Source organism: Seriola aureovittata, chromosome 6 (genome assembly GCF_021018895.1).
Source record: "Seriola aureovittata isolate HTS-2021-v1 ecotype China chromosome 6, ASM2101889v1, whole genome shotgun sequence".
In the NCBI taxonomy this organism is placed as follows: Eukaryota; Metazoa; Chordata; class Actinopteri; order Carangiformes; family Carangidae; genus Seriola; species Seriola aureovittata.
The window spans coordinates 29,531,441-29,549,706 of record NC_079369.1 but is presented as its reverse complement, the minus strand read 5'-3'; the positions used below and the strand labels follow the sequence as shown (position 1 = coordinate 29,549,706).

The 18,266-nt window shown below is 40.6% G+C and overlaps 1 protein-coding gene across 6 annotated transcripts in view; it reads left to right on the top strand.

The window, feature by feature from the left end:
- The window catches only part of ptprfa (protein tyrosine phosphatase receptor type Fa), a 327,453-nt gene that overhangs the window by 66,349 nt on the left and 242,838 nt on the right, over positions 1–18,266 (top strand). For 5 of the 6 annotated variants that reach the window (XM_056377834.1, XM_056377829.1, XM_056377831.1 and 2 more), the window contains exon 2: positions 10,443–10,597. In XM_056377834.1, the coding sequence (XP_056233809.1) occupies positions 10,522–10,597 (76 nt within the window). In that variant the 5' untranslated portion in view covers positions 10,443–10,521. Of the gene's footprint in view, positions 1–10,442; positions 10,598–18,266 lie in introns of those variants that run through there. The other variant, XM_056377835.1, reaches the window with a different exon arrangement.

Here is an 18,266-nt window from a genome sequence, read left to right as displayed (position 1 = left end):
TTAGTTTATGTAAATATCAGAGTGGTTAAATTGTAAAGGTATTCAATATGTGTGGTGCTAGTGTCTAGGGTCCCTGCACTAGGTGATGTTTGGTAGAGGCTATGGGTACTTATACCAGGTGGGAAAGCAGGGTAGGGGGTCAGAGAATGGGGGTCAGGTTGGACATCACCGCTGCCGCTGCTATCCAATGTAACCTGCTACACCAGTCAGACTGCTTTGGTTGTCCAGCCGTCCTGTGACCTCTATGTAAGAACTGTTGGATGTTGTTTGTGTCATTTGCCTCAGCTCACCAGTAAACTAAGAGCTCTGCAACCAACTTTTGTGTGCCTGATTCTGTCCTCTCTCATGCTTGTACTCCAATCCTGCTGGCCTTCATCCTGATTGTAAGGGTTCACCATCATTCAAACCTTACACAAGGGTATTGACAAATATAATGTGTCTAAAATAATAACACAAGAAAAAAATCTGATCTTTCATGTCTTTATTGAACACACTCATTCAACATTCAAAATGGCAGTGGAAAAAATAAGTGAACCCTTAGAATTAATAACTGGCGCTTCCTGTAGAGGAGTTATTTTTGCCCATTCTTCCTGGCAGAACTGCTTAAGCTCTGCCATATTCTTTGGACGTCTCATGTGTAAGTCAGTCCATAGCATTTTTGTTGGGTTGAGGTCTGGGCTCGGACTTGGCCACTCGGATTTTGTTTTTCTGGAACCATTCTGTTGTGGACTTGCTCCGGTGTTTTGGGTCGTTGTCCTGTTGCATCACACACTTTCTAGAGAGTTTCAGCTGATGTACAGACATTCTCAGATTATCCTGAAGAATTCTCTGATAAACTTGGGAATTCATCTTCCCCTCAATGATTGCAGGCTGGCCCAAATCATGAGGTTTCCTCCACCATACTTTACGGTTAGGATGATGTTTTCATGACGATATGCCGTGCCCTTTCTAAGCCAGATGTAGTGCTGGGTGTTTTCTCCAAATAGTTCAATCTTAGTTTCATCAGTCCACAAAACATTTTGCCAATAACGCTGTGGAGTGTCAATGTGCTCTTTTGCAAACTTCAGGCGTGCAGCAATGTTCTTTTTAGTAAGCAGTCCATTGTGGTGTCCTGCCGTAGATACTCTGCTTGTTCAATGTTTTACGTATTGTAGACTCATGAACAGAGATGTTAGCCAGTTCCAATGATGCCTTCAAATCATTCGGGGTTGTTTTTTTACCTCATTGATGAGTCTTCGTTGTGCTCTTGGTGTCATTTTGACTGGGCGTCCACTTCTTGGTAGAATAGCAACTGTCCCAAAGTGTCTCCATTTGTAGATTGTTTGCCTAACTGTAGACTGGTGAATTTCTAAAGTCTTTGAAATCACTTTGTAACCCTTGCCAGCTTTATGTAAATCAATAATTCTTGATCGTAGATCCTCTGAAAGCTTTTTGGCGAGGCATGGCACATAAACGTGTTCTTCTTTTGCAAAACAAACTCCAAAAGTTTGAGGGGTTTTTATCAGTCAAAGTAGCTTTAGTCCACACCCCCAAACTCATTGTCTTAACGAGACTCCAGGTATGCTAAAACCTGACACCAATTAGCTTTTTTGAGGTCATTAATTCAAGGGTTCACATACTTTTTCCACAAGCACTATGAGGATTTTTTGGTTATTCTCAATAAAGACATGAAAGATCAATTTTTCATTGTGGTATTATTTAAGACACATTATATTTGTCAATACCCTTGACTTAGATGAAGATCAGATCACATTTTATGACAAATTTACTCAGAAAAACATGAAATTCCAAAAGGTTCACTTTTTCTTGCCACTGTACATAGTTTTTTTCACATTTCAGGGCATACACTCTGTATCTTCCGGCGTTTTTCTTGTACAGCCTTCTGAAACTGTATCACACAAATATCAATATCAGTTTTTCATTATTAACAACTGACAGCCTTTAGAGCACACCATAAAAACATAATCAATTATTGTCATTACTGATTAATACATAATTAATGTTATGCTTTCTGTAACAACTTGGTATGTAAAGTCCCAGCAGTGCCTTAGTCTTTTGCACTGAGCAACATATGTTTCTTCAGGTGTCAGCTGTCTCATGGTAGTTATAGTCAGGGACTCAGATAGCAGCCATGTGTTGAAACCTCAGCACATGAATCCTAGGTGATTCCATCCACAGCAGTCATTGTTGGTGCCTTTCAAGCCCTCTGATCTGGTCCTTTGCATCTCTAAGGCTAATAAGGGCTGAATGCTGATATATCTCATCAACAGATCTGGGATCTGGGATCTTGTTCATCTGGGACAGATGAACAAGTTGTAGGGGGCCTGTGTGTGGTGGTGTGATTACAAAGACCTGGAAAACAAACAGAGAAAAATTACTGAAAAACTTAACAGATTATCTATTCTAAATACAGTAGAATAGGTGAATAGGCCTGCCCAAAATTCTAGTACTTGTTTTCTCGATACTTGGTGGATTTTAATCAATACGGGACGCAATTTGTCCCATATTTTCGGTCATGTTTTGAAAGTGCTGTGAACAATGTAATAGCAAGTAAAACCAAACCAGTTGTCACCTCTTTTCACATAAAAGGTGGAATGAATATTATATCTTTTACATCCAAGCACACCCAGCTCCTTGAAAACTTCCCCGTCTCAAATCACAAATTATTTTAAAAGGAAAGTTTGCGAGGAGGAGAATAGCGAGGACAGGAGAAACAGCAGCTATTTTTTTGCCATGTTCCTGGCACCATGACACACACTCAGAGTATGATGAAACAGCAACAACAGCAAGAAAATAAGTGCTACATCACACAGTGACATACACCTGTAATACATTCATTTACATCCCAAGGTGCAGGGAGGGTCGGCTCACCTGGACATATAAAACCAAACTAAATGAAGAACAGCTCAGCAATTACAAGGTCTACTATAAGCACATGAGCTCTACACTTTAATTGGCAATGATTTTCAGCAGCTGTGGGCCAATCTCTGAAAGGTCACTGGATATTTTGGATCCACATAATGATAAATTTTACTTTTGGCACATGATTGTAAATTTATTAACATGATATTAATTACATATTTTCAATAAAAACATGGGGGGAAAGGAAACTTGTACTTGTAACTAGCATTAGTTAGTGTTAGCCATGTTGTTGCATTAGCTAAAGCTATCAATCAACAGATTACAATTAGATTGGTAGGCTAAATTACCTGTCCTGCAGATAGCAGGCGACTTCGGTGTAACTCTGAAAACAATTGTCCCTCCTCAACAATTTCCTTTTCGAAACGGCCACACCTTTTTGATCCTGGTTTTCTGCTGTCACCTGTCCTGCTATTGTTTGGCTTCTTAGTGTTTTTGCTTCTTTGACAACAATGGTTCACACACCCCTGCTTTTTCCCATGTGATCTTCCATTTGGCAAAACATTGCACATTACCACTTTCTCCTTTCTTCCTTTTCGTATTCCATATACAATCGTATACAAAACAGGAAAGGCCCCATATAGAGCCACTGTTTGGTTCGGTTTGTCTGTTCTGGGCAACTGTAGAAAGATGGTGGCACAACATGGCGGATAGATATAAATGGCTCATTCTAAGCAAACGAAAACACAACTATGATTACTTCTAGGTGATTATACACTAATAAAGAAATTCTTATTGATATTATATCCCCTTTTTGCTAATAGATGACACCATGAACAAAAGCTTGTTGGTTGTTAGAAGCTGAGGGCAGTTGACTGGAGAATACTTCAAATGCAACACTGTGTATCTGAGAGTCTCTGCTCACATTCATGTTGCTGAAAAACTCAGTTTATAATCAAGAGCAATCATTCATTGAACTTTCTGTGTTGGCAGAACCAGTACTCAGTGTTACCTGCTGGGTTTAAAATTTTCATTTTAATCTTTTTCAAAAGGCACAACGTTTGCACTGAACATTACAGAGATGGAGCTGAGGCTGACCGTGTCGCAGGAGTTTTCTCTTTGTAAGTCATAGAAAATGCTTTCTCCCTCTCTATTTCTCTCTCTCTCTCTATCATCGCATACGTTTCTTAGACATGCTACATATCATAGCATTAGTACTAGTGCATAACAGGTATCCGTAATATAACACCAACAAAACTACTTGAATTCACTGAACAAACTGACCTATCAGGTTATCACAGCAGGAATATGCTGCTTTAACTGGTCCTTTAACACTTTTAATATCACTTGACATTTATCACATGTTTAATGTTATGTTGCATACAGCATGAACTAAAACACTGCTGCAATGTAAAGAGTAACCAGATGTGGGTATTTGTCATGAATCGTACAGATTGCTGTCTGTAGAGTATGAGGTGCTGTACAGTGGATGTGTTGTGATTTGTTTTGCACCTGGCTCTGCACTGTTGGTGGCAGACATGACATAGTGGTGTGAAGAAAAGCTGTTGATGCTGTTGAAATGCAGTACTTCATCTCCTTCCTGCCCCTGTCAGAGCAACACCTAACGACTTGTCAAAGATTTCCCCAAACTTACTGTGAAACATCTGTGAGAGTTTCTCCAATTGCTCAACTTTCAGACTGAAAAGTGGCTTTTTATTCAACTGTGTGGAAACATTCAAGGCTTTCATGAACTGTGTGTAGGTTTTCTTTTCTTTTAAATGTATTCCACAGTATAAACTTTTCAGTGGTCAAGTATATTTAACATACAGTATACTGAATGGCACAGACATATAAACACCTGCCAGTGTAGACACATACTGCCTGTGTGACAGTTATTGCTATAGTATGTGGAAATGTGTGGCTGGTAGGGTTGTCAAAAAATTGATACTCAGATACTAATTGATACTAAAAATTTGTATTGTATTAGATATTCATTTGCAACAGTATCGATACCAAGAGTGCTGTCTTCGCCTCCTCCAGTTGACACTTCATACAAGCACCACTGCAGACAGGCAGGCACACAAGCCCCTCCCCTCATTAGCAGCTGAACACATGAACACTAGTTGACGTTCACAACACTGAGCTGGCGTCGACAGCATAAAACTACATTACAGTTTTTTCTGAATGCTTAAGCACATTTTTTGCAACATTGGCTATTTTTGCTAAACTCTACACACAAATGAGAAAACCTTTCACCAAATTATCAAAACGTTATAGTTCTCTTGCAAAAGCGAACACAGCTTGATTAACTCTTCACACCTTAGTAAAAATGGTGTTTTCGTATCAAACAGTAAACACATGCCATCATTTACTAAGCACATAATGTGCCAACTACACACTGATGGTATGAATACAAAACACATCTGGCTTTTGCTTCCTCTGTGCACAAGGTAGGCTAGGTCAGTTTGAGGTCATACTTTTGTCATAGTTCTGTAAACACACAGGGATCCAAACTTCAAGTATTGGTGTTTATTCACACTCGTCAAAACAAAGACACAGCACAGAACACAAAATAATAAATTCACAAAAAAAAGACAATCAGCCTACATCATGCCGTCTCTCTGGGTCCGGCCACAAAATCTCATCTACATCGCATGCGATGTCCTCCAGTCCAAGGCACCGGGGAAAATACCTCCTTGCATGCCGTATCCAGGCCTGACATGATGCCTGCTCAATATCTCCACATGCCTCCTCCATGGCCTGTAAAAGGGCTGCGTGTTGATGGGGATGGCGGTCGTGGACTTTCCAGCGCCAGGCAGAAAAGAACTCTTCAATCGGATTTAAGAATGGAGAGTATGGGGGGAGGTTGAGTGCCATGAAGAGTGGGTGATCGGTAAACCAGTTGCGGACCAAAGCAGCCCTATGGAAACTAACATTGTCCCATATGATAACATATCGGGTCTGCTCTGGTCTCTGAACAGTGAGAATGTCGTGTAAGGTGTCCAGGAATGCAATCATGTGTGCAGAGTTATATGGGCCAATGGTTGCATGATGGTGAACAACACCATTTTGGCTGATAGCTGCACACATGGTGATGTTACCACCACGTTGTCCTGGGACATTGATTATTGCACGGTGTCCAATAATGTTCCTACCACGCCTCCTTGTTTTACTGAGGTTAAAACCTGCCTCATCGACAAAGAGCAGCTCGTGTCCCATGGCATCTGCCTCCAGCTCCATTACTCTCTGGACAAGACAAAACAAATGCAACACATCAGGCCCATACACAGCACTACACTAGCCTATGCACTTCGAAATTCAGAACCAATGACACTATAGCTTACCTGCACGTACTCATATCGCAGTTGCTTCACACGTTCACTATTTCTTTCGAAAGGAACTCTGTAAATTTGTTTCATCCTTATTCTGTTGCGGGCAAGTACACGACTTAGTACTGACATGCTCACACTGCGTATATTTTGGAAGATGGTGTCATTATCAATTATACGCTGCTGTATTTCGCGTAGTCTTATTGCGTTATTGGCAATCACCATATTCACTATATGGGACTCTTGCTCTGGAGTGAACATTCTTCCTCTGCCCCCAACATCTGGACGTCTAGCAATTCTGTAAAGTAACAATTTCAGAATTTTTGTATGTATGGTATTGTTGTGTTTCTCATTAGAGTAGGGCAGTGCTACAAATCTTAGTGCAATGTGACTGTACTTACCGATTTTCATTTCGAAATGTCCTAATGATGCTCGCTACAGTGTAGCGGCTCAAATTAGGCTGAACCCGTTGGCCAGCTTCCCTCAGGGTCATTCCATGGTTTATGACATGGTCCACTATTGTTGCTCTGATGTCATCAGTTATTCTGTTTCTTCTTCTTACCCTTCCTCTTCCCCCTCCTCGTCCTCCTCTTGCTCCTCCTTGTCCTCTTCCTCTAACTTCCTCTAACCCTCTCGCTTCTTCACCTCCACGTCCTCTTCCTCCAACTCCTTCACCTCCACGTCCACGTCCTCTTCCTCCAACTCCTTCACCTCCACGTCCTCTTCCTCGGCCTCCTCTGATTCTTACTCTTCTTGCTCCTTCCATTGTACTCCACACAGACAGCTTACCTGTGGCTTATTTATAGTGCTTAGGCTGATTGCAAAGTGAACTAATTCTCTAAAATTGTTTTCACATGTGAAAGTGTGCCAGACAGTTGGCAAAATAGTGTAAATAATAGCCATACATGTGTATAATTTTGCTAGGAGTGTTTTGGAAATTTGGCAATTGAGTGTAAGCAGTGAGTTGTGTTTAAAGTTCTGCAAAAAGAGTGCTGTGCAGTGAATTGTGCCTACAGTTTTGCAAAGTGTGTGTTACAAAATTACAAACTGAGTGCAAAGCAGTATTTGCGCTTTTAGTTTGGCTAACTCAGTGAGTGGTTTTGCTATATGTATTAATAGTTTTAGAAATTGTGCTACAAGAACATGATTAGCGCTTAAGCATTCAGAAAAAACTGTAAGCAAAGGCAGGAAACGTTATCAGTCTTGCCCGTCTGTAACGTTAGTACACAGTGTTAATTTAACAGGATAACACAATTATTTGAGTCTGAAAAGTGTTATATTTTTCTTAAAGTCCCAGATTAAAACTGTGAAAAGTCGACCAGCAACTAGACAGAAAAAGCGGCAGCCTACCCTCCCAACTCTATTCGATCAGCAACGAAAATATGGTGCCAAGTCACCAGAAGCACAGAAAATAAACATGGCTGTAGCTGAATACATTTGCATGTCATATATATACACCTTACAGTATAGTTACAGTTGTTGTTTTATGCACTACCTCAGTCAACCTAAAAATAGTGTTGTCATTGATGTTATTGTTTGTATTGTTCTAATCTTTATTTTAAAAAAGGGTTAGGGTAAGGGTCATATTTTCTCCCTGTGGCATCAAAATCAGTATCAAGTATCGAACATTTTCCTGGGTATCAGTATCGAGTTTGAAATTCTAGTATTGTGACAACCCTAGTGGCTGGGCTGGTGTTCCAGTGGTCACATGGAAACCATAGGAAAAATATCAAGAAGCCAGTGCTTATAATAAAGTCATGCAGGCTTACCTTTTAAGTGCATTATTTTATTAACCTCAGGAGTGGGAGCGTATTAATCTTCTTATACCAGGGTGAATTTTTGTTGGGGTGGCCCCACAGCCTCATTGTGAAAGAGCATACCTTAAGTATACAGTGTTGTTATATGTCATCTCGCATGCTTCCTGTTTTCTTCATTTGTCAAAAAAATAAAAACAAATAAAGCAAGACAAGATCAAAACCAGTATCTGTCTGGACAAATGTGTGATACTGGGGATGGAGTTAAAAACTGTTGTCGAAATGCTGTAAATGCTCCCTGATGACATAATAGAAAATGTTCACAGCAAATCAAACAACCAATGAGAAAAGCCCCACACTCGACCAACCAAGGTCTGGTAAGAGAGGAGACTCTCTTCTGATTGGCTGACTGTTTTCTGAGTGTTCCAATAAAAATATAGCAGGCTTCAGGTTAACACTCAAAACAAACAAAATCCTGCAAGGTTGGATGGTGGGTCGAAGTGGGTGGGGCTTGGGTGTGGCTAAGAGCACACTGCTTTTTCCTGACATCACAAAGTTCCAGAAATCCAGATGGCTGGATTTAAGGCTGAGTTTATGAATACAGGCTTTGTACATTTCTCTGTGGACTGAGTGCTTTGATACTTTCACAGTATTAATACAGAACCTAGACCTGATTTTGATCAAACAACACATGGACATCTACCTTCAAACTATATGGACCTTTAAATGATATTTGTGCACTCCAACAGCTGTATCAGTAAAGCATGCATGTAACAAATATAGATAGATAGATAGATAGATAGATACATTATTTATCCCCTAGGGGAAATTCATGTGTCCATTAGCTCTTTGTTGATAATAATAATAATAATTATTATTATTATTATAACAACATTTGATACTAAATAAACAATAATAATTAGATTAGTCGACTTCCTTTGGCTGAGGTGTTGTATAGCCTGATGGCAGTGGGAACAAAGGATCTCCTGAACCTCTCTGTTCTGCAGCGCAGTGAGATGAGACGTTTGCTGCAGCTGTTGCTGCTTCTCTGTCCTGCCAGAATATTGTGGAGAGGGCAGATGGCATCCGTGTTCAGGGACCAGTCCAGTTTACTGTCCAGGTGCACACCTAGGTATTTATAAGCATACACCCAGTTGCCACTGTTACGACCCGGCCTAAGGGAAACCCTGGCCCAACATAAATACTGAGAGACTCCCCTCTTCCCAGCTCCCAAGAACCACCAGCCACAAGGAATTACAGCCCATTAGGGTTTTTATTCAAGATTTCTTTATCTTCAGGGTGGGCTAGCAACAAAATAACAAACAGAAGTAACTAAAACTAAGGAACCTAAACTTACCTACTCAAACAAAAGAGGAACAAAAAAACAAGCCAGTAACCTAACTCCTAACCTAACAAAAACAGGAGAAAATTGGGTTAAACAAAATTGCTACCCACCCCTAGGGCACCTGGGCTGACATTTCACATAAGTAACTATGTACACTTTCAGAACATGTTGGCTGGCAGGCTGGTTGGAAGTGGGAAGAGATGAGCCCCTGCAGAAGCTGGAAGAAGCCGGCCTTAAAACTGCAAGCCTGGAGGCTGGCACCAATCAGCTCCCTGGAACAACCTACAAACTCACACAGTCAATCATTCAATCAGCCCCTGCACACCTACATCCCAACACACACACACACACACACACCTCAGCAGGATCCCTAGAGAGAGAGAGAGAGATATCCACAACACAAGCACAACATTAAAGCACACACAAATTACACATCAGAAACGTGCTCCAAATGACCTCTGGGCCATAACACCACATTATCAAGTAAAACTAGGTAAACTAAATGTAGTCCAATATAACAGTCCTGCAGTAAACCTCGCCTTCATGAAGGTTTAACACTGAACTATTGTTGAAGCTGCTCTACAGAGGTGATTTTTCTTCATGGACAGTTTGGAGGCTGTAGTTTGAATTGTATTGTGTTAAAATTTAGAAACAGTCCAAACTGTTTTAATATTTGGTCTATCTTTATTGATATAAAGGGATGATCAAAATATTATAATATTATAAAACATATATATGACATTTTATATTATAACATGGTATAATCCAGCAACTGTAGTTGAAAAGTTCAACAACTGCACCTGCCAAAAAGATCAAAACTGAACATTACTACCATCAAGAAAAGTATTGTTTGTTGCAAGGCTGTTGTACTGCACTGCATCAGTTTTAGACACTTCTCCCTAATAATTTGGCAAAATCACATCACAGGTGAGCTGAGAGTGAGATGCTGCCCTGCAGGAGTGCTGGACTTTACTGTCACTGGGCGGGGAACTCAATAACACATTCCTCATAATAAAGTCTGGTGTACTGAAGAAAAAAACATCCGTGATAAAGTATTTATAAAAACGATAAAAATATCGCTAAGAAAACGCTATAGACGCGGAAACTCTGACACACACTGAACTTCTACCTTAAACATGTTTTGTTTCTTTGCAGGTGTCCCCCTGTGATCGTGTGAGGTCATAGCCAATCAACAGGAGTGTGAGGACCAGAGGGCCGTAGCGACAGTCACAGCATGGACCTCAGATTCACCAGGGGAGCTCTTCATCTCCTGCTGCTGACTAGACTGATGCTGCCTTCTAACACAGAGAGTGAGTAGTGATGTCATCCATACAGCTCAGGCTGCCCCACATGTTAAGAGGTTTACAGACAGAGCTGCTTTTAAATGGAACCTTACTGTGTGATTGACACTCATAACTACGGTACTGCCCTTAAGGTTTTACTAAAAAAATATTCACTTCAATAAATTAATGTTGCAGCAGTTTGAAGATGAATTACTGTTTACTGATTCCAGCTGCATCACTGAAGATGTGTAACCCTCCTGCACTGATGTGTTGAATGTGAATGTGATGTGAAGATGTGGGATTTATAGGTTTGCCACATTTTGATCCTATGCTTCTCACTGGGTTGGACTCATACCTGGTGTTCATCTGAGGAGCTCCACATTCTCAGTGTCACATTGTTATCACTGCAGTCGCCCGATCTTCCCATTGTACTGTTAAAAAATGAACAAGATGTCTGTACCTTCCTGATCGTTGAGGTTTTTATTGGAGTGCGCAGTCCTCTACTGTGTATGGAGGATAAGCAGAACATACTCGGATCATTTTAGCCTCTTTGCATATTTATTTAACAATAAAGTGCGGACTGATGCGGATGGTTGTGTTGTCCTCTCATCATCATGGCTCACACAGAACAACCGCCGCTCACTGGGAGCGTGGTGACATCATAAACCTTATACAATACAGCAGTGTAGTATATCAGTCTACCATGATACAGGGAGTAAGGGAGCCATCAAATTACAACACTTAACACCCCCACTTGCTCTCAGCTCTCTGGGTTATCTGAAAATAAAATACAAAAACATGGTTTCCCTTTAGCCATGTAAACAAAACACTCTGCATGTCTAAGTGCCAAACAAATCCTGAGCAAATTTCTTTAGTTTTAGCTTGGTGGCTGACTTTGTCATCAGATCAGCAATCATTTGCTCAGTAGGACAGTATTCCAAAATGACCCTTCCACTGTTTACAGTTTCTCTTATGAAATGGTACTTAATGTCAATGTGCACCTTTGCCTGTTTATTGGGTTTTTGGCTAGTGCTATAGTACCCTGATTGTCTTTGTACACCTTTGTTTGTGCATATTGGTATTTTTCTATACCCCTGAGTAGTTGCTCTAAGTACATACATTCCTGTATAGCTGAGGCGAAGGATATGTATTCTGCCACGCAAGTAGACAGTGCTACTGTCGCTTGTTTTCTTGTCTTCCATGAGATCAGGGAACTTCTCTCACTCAGAATATCCTGATGTACTACACCTGTCTGATGCCCAGTCAGCATCACTGTACACTCTGAGACCTAGTTTCTCTGTCCCACTCCTTTTAAAGCATAACTCCTGTTCTGCTGTACCATGTTTTACTGTGTTCCGGTGTTCTTCTGTCGGTTCAGAAAAGTGCTGAGATAGTTTACTTTTGACCACAATGGTGATATCTGGTCTAATGCATGTGGATAAGTAAATTAAACTTCCCACTGCCTACTTTCTTGGCTCTTTCATCTTTTCAGCATCTTCTATGTACTCTAGTTTTGACTCACAAGGGGTCTCTCTGGACCTGCAATCCTGCATTTCAAATCTCTCCAGTATTTTGGTCACATATCTCTTCTGTGACATTTTAACTTGACCATCTGTTTGGTTAAAATCTATCCCCAGAAAATGCTTCAATTTTCCCAGATCTTTCACCTTAAACCTTTCAGTGAGCATCATCTTTACACTGTTGAGTACACCCTCGTTGCTTGCTGCAATGATAAGATCTTCAACCCATACAAGTAACATCACCTTTTCGTTATGTTTTTCCCTTGTATACACACAGCGATCTGCAGGATTCTGTACAAAACCATTCTCAGTCACACATGTATATAACATAGCATTCCAGTTTCTGCCTGACTGCTTTAGACCATAGAGAGACTTTTGCAACTTGCATACTAGCTTTTCACCTGTTTCTGACTTTTTCTCATAACCTTCTGGTTGCTCTATATAGAGCTCACAGTCAATTGGTGCATGCAAATAAGCCATTTTAACATCCATCTGGTGTAGGACTAAATCTTCCTGCGTTACCTTTTGCATGATCACTCTCACACTTGTCATGTCAGCTGTGGGTGAGAATGTCTCCTCGTAATCGCTTCCTGGTTTTTTGACTGTAGCCTTTTGCTACGAATCTCGCTTTGTATTTATTTTATCCATCTATGTCACTTTTTAGTGCGTAGACCCATCTGCCCCCCCACTGCCTACTTGCCTGGTGGCAATTGGGTGAGGCTGAAGGTCTCGTTCTCCTCCAGTGATCGCATCTCCTCGTTCATGGCATTTTTCCACTGCCTTGACCGGGTTGACGCTATGGCATCGTGGTAAGTTTGAGGAATGCCACATACTGCTCTATAACAAGAGCCCACACATGTTTGCAGTTTGTCCACCGTATCCTTAGTCTCAAATTCCTGTAAGTAAGCTGGTTTCTTTCTGATTCTCTGTTGGTTCCTTCTGTTTGCAGTCTCAGTGACTCTACCTGGCTGTGTGCTCTCAGTCTGTTCAGGTAAAGCCCCAGAAACACCACTCTGAATTACTTGACCTGGTACATTTTGCATTTTGTCATCAACATTTTCTTCACTGTTATTGACCTTGGGATGTACCAGCATCACCATATCCTATGTATGACTCAGATGTTTGTGTTCCTTTTTCATTAGCTGTTTTGGTTGTGAACTTCACCAACCTGTGTTTTTGGACACTCTCTGTGTGTGGATAGTACACTAGGTAAGCTGGGCTGTGTTTTTATCATATCCAACAAAAATACCTGCTCACTGAAAAGATATCATGTGGGTATGAAAGCATGTACAGTGCATCCCGTAGCCGTGCTCTGTCATCGCCGTTCCCCTTCATTGTGCTATTCCACTGCATTTGGTGCCGTCAGCTAACTCCACTGAATGGGTCTCCGGCTGGAAGGTATCATCAAAGCTTTTAAACCTTCCTATGTCGTTCACGATGTGGGATGTCGCTCCTCCATCCACCATGATGCCATTGATTTTTACTTTGTCTGGCGGTCTCTCATTCTTTGTGTGCTTGGCCTTCAGGAGATGATCTTGGTTGCCATTTTCTTCCTCTGTGACCTTTCTGGCACCATCTTGTCCCCCCTTTTTCTTGCACATGGATTCTTGGTGTGTATTATTTTTGCAGTAACTGCACCACACTTTTCTGTAACACTTTCTTGCCTTGTGGCCTTTTATTCCACACTTGGAGCATGTAACATTGGCATCTTCATCTTTTCTGTTGGCAGCATGCGTCTTAGTGGGACCTCTGCCTTGTCTCACATGTGTCTTCATCACATTATCTGTAGACTCTGCCGTGTTCATTTTCTCTGCCTCTTCATAGACTCGTAGTCTTCTTTTAAAGTCTGCCAACGTAACATTATCTTCGTTTTGCGTTACATGGACAGCTAGAGGCTTGAAGGACTCTGGGTGCCCACCTAGTATCATGGCAACAGTTAATCTATCACTCATGCCCTCGCCTGCATCTCTCAGACGTTTGCTGAACAAATAACGTTCATAAACAATCCCACATATAACACAACCGGCACCGTAAACCACGACGCAACATATTCACCCATCAACTACACAATTCTAACTCTCCCTTTTTTACCTGCAAAGAGCAAACATATGTACTTTATCATCACCGTTCACCACACATACACAGTAACTTCACACTCAAGTGTGTGTTCTCGTTTTCTGAACGTGTTCATGCGAGACTTCCCTTGTCCCTGAACACATAGTGTAGCGAACGCGCTAGTGCTGCCTGTCGGAGTTATACACTGCATGCTGCTAGATAACACTACATATTTCAAAACCAACCTATCCTTATCATAAAACACAGACAACTTTCACCACACTCTGAACATGAGCTATACTAAATGGAAATTATGTTAAACGTGTAAATAATAATAATAATGTAGGTATATCAACCCACTGATGGCTCTGTATGCCACACTATCTTCTGTCCAACTCTGCCTGGGCCGATAACCTGTTAAGGTTTTTATTGGAGTGCGCAGTCCTCTACTGCGTATGGAGGGTAAGCAGAACATACTCGGATCATCTTTAGCCTCTTGGCATATTTATTTAATAATAAAGTGCGGACTGATGCGGACGGCTGTGTTGTGTCGTCTCATCATTGCTCACACAGATGAACTGGCGCTCACTGGGAGCGTGGTGACATCATGTACTGTATGTACTGTAAACCTTATACAATACAGCAGTGCAGTATATCAGTCTACCATGATACAGGGAGTAAGGGTGCCATCAAATTACAGCACTCAACACTGAGTCATACTCACAGTATTGAGACTGATGTGAGCACAGGAGTAAAGTGCTGATGAATATTATATATACTGTCAACACTCATGTTTATTGGTACAAGTTTTCTTGGCCTTTTTTTCAGCATCAACCCCCTCACATAGAGCTTTGAGTGTTATTATTCTGGATGAATATTCCAGATGTACCAGATGTTATACACATGATGTTATTATTTGCTGAGAGATGTGTATCTATATTGCCCAGTATGTCCAGTCAATCAACATTTTAAATTCAATATTTAATCAATAGTCAGTGTCAGTTCAGAGTTGTAACTAAACCTTGACTGAGAGACTAGATAATCACTGTCTTGTTTTAAAATGATTTTCACCATATATCAGGGGTCGGCAAGTAAGTTTGGCCTTGGGCCAATTTTTTTCTAATCTAAACATAATCAAAGGCTAATTTAATAAACTGATTGATAAAAATGCAACTAATATTTACTTTGTTACTGTTTACATGTGTGGAGCTGTGGCCCACAGTCACATAGGGTCTTGCCTGCAGCAGGTCTCTGGTCTCGTAACTCCACCGTCCTGGACTGCAGCTGTTGACGGTGGTTCTTGGTCTCAGGTGGAGAACTGGTTCAAGTGGAGCAACACCAAACTCACTAACATTTTTAAGAACAGAATTTATAAATATTAAATTGTAATTAAGTCATGGATCAACTCAAGCACAGTCACCACCTTCACAGGTGAAGGTATTGACCAATTTTACATCAAAATGGTGTTTAGTAGGAAACAGCTAGAACTGAACAATCAGGAGCAAAATGAGACTCTTAATAGATGTGTGGGGCTGTTACCTCATAGACATATGTATTAACCATACGCACTCGATAGTATGAACCAAAAATAGACGGTTAAGATTTTGAAGCAGTTGTCAGTATAGTACAGCTCAAATACATTAGTTTTTATTCATAACTTAAGTTATTGTCATTGAAACGGTTTTTAATAAATACACCTACTGTGACTAAATTATACTGAGTATTTTTTTCCAAATTTACCAAATGCCTCATGATGAATCTAACAGGACACTTTGGTGAATTAGTGTTTTCAGTGTTATTAACCCTCCGGTCGTGTTCACCTCCCGCCCCTTACTTTAGTGTTCCCGGTCAAAATTGACCGGTCTGTTTTAACTGCTCTTAAATTAGCACAAAAACCATTTTTCACCACCAAATTTTTATTCAACATTCTTTAGCTGTGAACAATGGCTCAAAGTAGTGTTTAACATGAATTTATAGAATTAGACATAAAATAACTGCAGTGAAAATACAAATAGGCACTGAAAATGTATTACAAAATGTACATGTAATGTAAAAAATAAATGGAAAACCAAAGATCCCTCTGCATCCCACAGACTTTTTGTAGCCTCATTGTTTGAGCGATATACTCCTGCTAAAATCAACAGACCTATGTAGGATTGGAGGTCTATCAGGTCGAAATTTCTCTCCAGGTTGGAAGCTGGACTTGATGTCATCCACACGAGATGTAGCATACCGTGTTTGCCCTGACGTCATCTTTAGATTAGATTAGATTAGATTAACTTTATCTATCCCACAATTGGGAAATTCATTTACCACAGCAGAAAATAAACATCTATAGAATAAACATCGGAAATATGGAAATATACAACAAAAATATACCAAATATACAGTAATAATACAATATACACAATACACACGATATGTACATGAAAAAGTGCAAGTTTGCACATAGTCAGGATGTTGTGGAGTCTGACAGCTGCTGGAATGAAGGACGTTGTGATCTGAGCGTCCCAGCGTGATGTTGATGTTTTCCACTCTCGCTCTACTTCCTCTGTCCTGGGTGGATGAAGACCAGAGCAAGTGTCCACTCTTGGACTGGAATGTCTCCTCAGGTGCCTGTTCATCAGGTGCCTCTCCCTCTCCATCTGTTGACTGGTCAGTCTCCTCAAAGTCTGGATCAAAATCTGTGTTGCCTTCCACTTCCGAGACATCCTCCTCTGTCTCTGGTTCAATTTCAGTCCTCAGTCCATCATGTCCAAAAACCTGGACCAGAACCTCTTCGACAGAGAACCGCTTGGTCAGTTGCCTACTCATTGTGCTCAGAGTAAAAGGAGTGCAAGGCAAACATCAAGCTATATATATATGGGGTCCGTGTGAGGATGATACATTGATTAGTCTGGAAGGTGCGGTTCACGTGGGGGATAAGCACAAAAGTGCGGGAAATAGATGGGTTCACATAACAGACACCTGTCTAGTCTGTGTGAAGATATGATACGTTGTTTCATCAGGAAGTTGGTTCACGTGGGACGATCGGCACATAAGCGCGGGAAAGAGATGTGTACCCGCAAAAGACATTGTTCAGTCTGAAATGTGTGAGTGAGTGAGTGAGTGAGTGAGTGAGTGAGTGAGTGAGTGAGTGAGTAAGTGAGTGAGTGAGTGAGTGAGTAAGTGAGTGAGTGAGTGAGTGAGTGAGTTGGGGTGGTCTGTATGAGGATGTTTTCTGTCTGATGGATGAATATAGTCTGGATACCCATTCATTTCCTATGGCGGTCACTTTTGACCGGGAACACCACAGGTGTAACAAGGTTGATTAAAACACTCAAAATTCAATGAAAGAGGTGATCATCACTTTTATATGTTAAAGTGCATAGTGTGGAGGATATCATAAGGCCTTGAGGCAATCAGATGTAAAACACAATATTTATGAGTGTTTTAAGTTGTAAATCGGTCAGATTTGACCCGAACACGACAGGAAGGTTAAAATTGGTAAGATGAGGGACACATTAGAATATCTATCTTTGGATCCTTCATTGTCAATGTTCAATGACAGCAACATTTAAACATTTCTATTATTTATGTTGTTGATTAAAGCCAACATACAAATAGCCTTCAGGAAAAACTTCCATCAATGTGTTCTTGTATGATTATGTACTGTGTTAAAGTTAAAGCAAAGCTTCATATATAACTTTATTTCACATTAAAAACTGCATTTATTTCAACAATTTACAACATGGGAGAGGTGTACAAAAGGATCTAATAAATGGATGAATGAAATAATGTTTGCAATTTACAATCAACTGTAACTGAAAATACAGTTGTGGATGAAGGTAAAAGTGTACTTCACTTAGTTTACATAATAAAGAGAGGTAGATGAATCCCCAGTGCAACATCATTTTTAGTAAAAAGTAGAAATTATAGTAGAAATGTAAAAAATAATACTTAATAGCTAAATTAGGATAGTGCAACAGTCTGTTCACAGGGGAAATAAGTGAAGGAGGTAAGGTGCAAAAAGTCCAGAAGCTGTTATTCATTATCAGTCCTCGTGTGTGACATAGTTTGTAGAACACTCACAGTTTGAGGTCTCCGGACTGACTTCCCGTTATTGACACTGCTCGTCCCTG